Below are 5,148 nucleotides of genomic sequence, written 5' to 3' on the forward strand. Positions count from 1 at the left end.
CCAACACATGGCATATGTAGGATATACATGTGTGTACACTACACTTACATGTGTTTGCATGTCAATTGTGTAAAAATATCTATATTTCTGCACATGACTGAATGAATGTGTGTAACTAGTACGTACATATGTCAAGCACACACGCCATTAGATTACGTGCTCCTTTGTATATTTAGTTATGCGCTTTTTTAACGAGCCTCTGTATTGCAAATTTTCTCTTTTATAACGTACGAACATAAAATCGTGTAATTGTGTTTATTTATGCCTCAACATTTTCTTTTCTATTTTCTTTACCCCTCCCTCACACATTGTATGTATGTATGATGCTTTGCCTACAAACAATCAGTGGAAGCAGCAGGCGAACCGGGTAACGATAGCGTCTACTACAACCCTAAGAGTTGGGTACATTCCGATGGCAGTGATGCTGCCTATTTTATGCTTCAAATGCATCCAGATTTGGCTGACCCCATTGAGCAATTGGGCATGGAAATCGAACCGGATGACAATGAGACAGTGACCGATTTCAAGCAACGCTTCGGTGAGAAACGTCTGTGGGAGATGCAAATCAATGTCACCGATTTGGATGAATTGGATCTACGTTGCGGTGGTTTGGTGCGTCGCTCCAATATGTCACAACTCACAAATGAGACTGTCAACTGCATGGTACAGCGTTGTATATTTACAATGAATGCACCGGAGATTTGTCCACCGGATTACAAAGAGTCGGATGATAGAGTTTTCTGGATATACTTTTTGTTGAGGTAAGTGTGTAGGCATGTAGGCGTGTACGTGTTGATGAAAGTGCAGTTGGTTAAAACTTGTCTCACTTACGTAATACTGATTGGCACTGAAAAAGAAGGGAAGATTGGAATGGACTCGTTAGAAAATCTTAAAAATCTTAGGATTTATCTAAATAGAAAAAAGGAATATGTGTTTGTTTTGGTAAAAAAAAAAANAAGGTTTACGACATCGTATTTGTTATTTTTTTTATAAATACATACATTGTCAATTAGTGATTTGTTCTGGTTACATTTCTTTTAAATTACTGGACTCTCACATTAAGTTTAAAGTTTCAGAAATGTTTTTATTCTTCCCTTGTTTCTTGCTAAATATGTAAAATTTTTTCTTTTGCTAATACCCATATTGATATACATATTTCAGTAAACTTATTCCCTTATTTAAATTGATTTTGATTTTTTAAACATGCGGCAACCCTTCTACGTGTCGTTTAGAAGTAATCATTTTAAAAACCATTTCGATTGATTACCATATTGTTATATTTAGTTCATTAACCTTATTAAATAATTTTAGTAAAATTTGTAACAGGTGGCAACTCGTTTCAAAAAATAAAACTTTGTTGTACATGTACAAGTCAAGCCCTGTCATTTGACACCTAATTTTTTTAAAGAGAACGAACCTCTGCTCGTGGACACATGAAATACTTTTTTACGAAATCCGTCCGACTTAAAAAATAATGGCTCATATACTGGCTGAATCCAGTTCAACCCGACATTCAAAAGAATATTGGAAGTACGAGCGTCGACGAGCCCTAAAGGTCTATAAGGCTTTAGTCGGCATTGATGTAGAGCTTCCATGAACATCATGCACCCCCTTCATGCCATCCTTTGTTTATTGTACCAAACCGTGATGCCGTAGAACAGAATGGGACGCACAAACCCTGAGTACAGCTAAATAATTAATTTTTCCCGCTTTACTGATTCACAGACTTCCAGTGCCTTTGTGGGAGTGGAAGGCGTATTGTACGAGGGCTTTCATTTGGATATTGTGCGCCTCGTGTAACTAGGGATGATGACACGAGTACAAGTACATACTCGTTACTTTTCGTTCGATACCAAGTAATTTTGGTATCGATTCTTATGAACGAAGTACTTCGTAGGTATCGAAACCCGATACTAAGGCAAATTTGGCTTCGGTGATTTTATTTCCACTGTTATTTCTAAGCGCNCTCTTCCCTTGTTTCTTGCTAAATATGTCAAATTTTTTCTTTTGCTAATACCCATACTGATATACATATTTCAGTATCCTTATTCCCTTATTTAAATTAATTTTGATTTTTTAAACATGTGACAACGTGTCGTTTAGAAGTAAATCATTTTAAAAACCATTTCTATTGATTCCCATATTGTAATATTTAGTTCATTAACCATATTAAATAATTTTACTAAAATTTGGAACAGGTGGCAATTCGTTTCAAAAAATAAAACTATGCTGCACATCTAAAAGTCAAGGCCTGTCATTTGACACCTCATTTTTTAAAATAGAACGAACTATATGTACATACCTATGTAAATGCTACAAGAACCTGTGCTCTCTGATAGTTCACACATAACTCCATCTCTCGAGATTCAGGAGCTGAAGCTACTTGTATCCATGGTCTAAGGCAATGCAAGAGTCGCTGCCTCCGCGTAACCAGTTAAAGATCTGGATCGGGACTACAGTGACCACTGTGGCCATGGTGAAAAAAGAACGAATTAATAAAAATCGTATTTCCGACGACCAGAAGATTTTAATAAATGTTCATACCTACGAAGATATATGTAACCTTCGGAGACCTAGTCCTTTTACTGTATAGAAGACGAGGAGTTTCGATGAGCAGATGCCAGCTACCATTTGCTACATTTTCTTCCGGAAATAAATTATAGTGAACGTGCTGGGCATTGTTAAATTGGCTTAATGTTGTTTTATACCTGATCCAAACTGTCGCTTCCATTAAGAGGACAAAGTGCTGGAATCATCTTTCATGGCCATATTTATCTAGTCTTCGCTAGGGTAAGATTAAAACATCCTAATTAGTTGAAAACACTCCAGTTTCACACGTTTATCGGAACTTGTTCATAATAGCCTGCTTGTTTTTAATATTAAAACCTCAATTTGAGTACAGTGCCCACAGAGCCTATTAAACACTAGCTCTTTCACTGTTCCAACCTAGCTGATCAACCCATTTTTGAATAAGTACTTTATAGATTGCTTTGCCGACTTATATTCAAAGATTTTTTCGATTTTCCGCGCTGTATAAAGCGCACTCAGTAGTTAAATTTCTGTGGAAAGGAACTAAATTAAGAGCTTTTGGCCAGAAAGAAATACTGATACTTTTTAGCCAGAGCGGAATAATGGTAGAGATTATATAAAACACTACCCAGCTACTCTATATATGTACATATGCAGTTGCAGTAAAATCGTTAGTCAACAAACCTATGCAGACACAGCTAGGTTAGGTAAGGTTATCTTAGATGCCCTCAACCAGCAAAGGAATAGAGCATACTTAGACCACCATGGGCCCATTGTAATGCCATATTTGAGACTGCTTTTTTCCCTGCTCTTACCTTAGGAATCTAACCAACTTGTAGCTCTGATGAAATACGCAAATCCTTATATACTGGCTGAATCCGACATTCAAAAGAATGGTCGAGGTACCAGTGTCGACGAGCCCTAAAGGTCTATAAGGCTTTAGTCGGCATTGATGGTAGAGCTTCCGTGAACATCATGCACCCCCTTCATGCCACTATTTGTTTATTGTACCAAATCGTGATGCCGTGGAACAGAATGGGACGAACAAACCCTGAGTACGGCTTAATAATTAATTTTTCCCGCTATCACTGAATCACAGACTTTCAGTGCCTTTGTGTGAGTGGGAGTGGAATGCGTAATGTGCGAGGGCTTTCATTTGGATGTTGTGCGCCCCATGTAACTAGGGATGATGACACGAGTCCAAGTACATACTCGATATTTTTCGTTCGATACCAAGTAATTTTGGTATCGATTCTTATGAACGAAGTACTTCGTAGGTATCGATACTCGATACAAAGGCAAATTTGGCTTCGGTGATTTTATTTCCACTGTTATTTCTAAGCGCCTTATACCTCATGGCTCCTTAATTACCAGCGAAAATCGCGAGAAGGCGACAAAGTCGATATAATGCAATATGTATACAGGGCCCAACTATTCTAGTGGAAGAGTAAACTGGACAGACGTTTCAACGCGATGTTAAACTAACTGAGTAACTCTATTAGACCCTGTTCAAATGAAAGGTGCTTAATACGTGTTTTGATACTAAAACCTGCACGAATGTACTTCCGTTTAACTCGCGTTAGCATGTGAACACCTGGAGTTAAATGCAACTAAATATGCGTAGTTGTAACCGTGCATTTAGCTCCCGTCATGTGAACAGGGTCTTATTCTTCGCACGGAAAATACTAGCGGAAAATATTAAAGGCAGGGAAGTGAAGCTCTGTGATTGAAGAAAAGAAACAAAGAAGAAAAAGTTCTCCACAAATAGTTGATTTCAAAAAAAAAAAAAATAAAAAAAAAAATTCTTAAGCAGGAATCCCGGCGTCGTTTCGCACAAACGCACAGCAAAGCAACAAAACAAACGCTAATTTTTGCCTCCCTCCCGCATTTTAGCATCGAAGAGCGAACACTACTAATATTAATTTAGTTTACATACATACATTGACCCCTGCTATCTCAACCATTAACACCTTTGTCTTTTCATTCGATTGCAAATTACCTTCATAAAATGATGTATGTATTTCATTTTATTTATTTTTTTTTGCTCAACAGATTCCTTGCCACAACAATGCTGTCAGCTGGTGTCACCATAATGGATCCCATTGCGCTGACTATGATTGAGAAATATGGTGGAGATTTTGGGCGTGAGCGGCTTTTCTCCAGCATTGGCATGGCTATTTTTTCGCCAATTACAGGCATAATGATTGATTATTTTTCGCGTGGTCTCGGCTATACAGACTACTCGGCCGCTTTCTACACCTACGATTTGTTGCTGGTAATATCGACAGTTTCAGTGTTAATGATGCCATTGGGCGATAAATTGCCAGCGGATAATGTTTTTCGAGATTTGTGGAATCTACTCAAGATGCCGCATGTCATTACATTCATCTTCTTCCTCTTCATATTGGGCAATTTCTGGGGCTTCATAGAGAGCTTCCTATTTCTATATCTGAAAGAGTTGGGTGCGCCNTGGCTATACAGACTACTCGGCCGCTTTCTACACCTACGATTTGTTGCTGGTTATATCGACAGTTTCAGTGTTAATGATGCCATTGGGCGATAAATTGCCGGCGGATAATGTTTTTCGAGATTTGTGGAATCTACTCAAGATGCCGCATG

The 5,148-nt window shown here is 38.1% G+C and overlaps 1 protein-coding gene across 1 annotated transcript; it reads left to right on the plus strand.

Annotated features, from left to right (window-relative positions):
• The first annotated feature begins 269 nt into the window (after window positions 1-269).
• On the plus strand, window positions 270-5,092 carry LOC108381800 (uncharacterized). Its single transcript, XM_017638198.1, has 2 exons — window positions 270-761; window positions 4,582-5,092. Exons 1-2 carry the CDS (start codon window positions 436-438, stop codon window positions 5,090-5,092), a joined length of 837 nt encoding a protein of 278 aa, XP_017493687.1. The 5' UTR covers window positions 270-435.
• The last annotated feature ends 56 nt before the right edge of the window (window positions 5,093-5,148 follow it).

Source organism: Rhagoletis zephyria, unplaced genomic scaffold (genome assembly GCF_001687245.7).
Source record: "Rhagoletis zephyria isolate East Lansing unplaced genomic scaffold, Rhagoletis_zephyria_1.1 Rzeph_scaffold_23856, whole genome shotgun sequence".
Taxonomy (NCBI): domain Eukaryota; kingdom Metazoa; phylum Arthropoda; class Insecta; order Diptera; family Tephritidae; genus Rhagoletis; species Rhagoletis zephyria.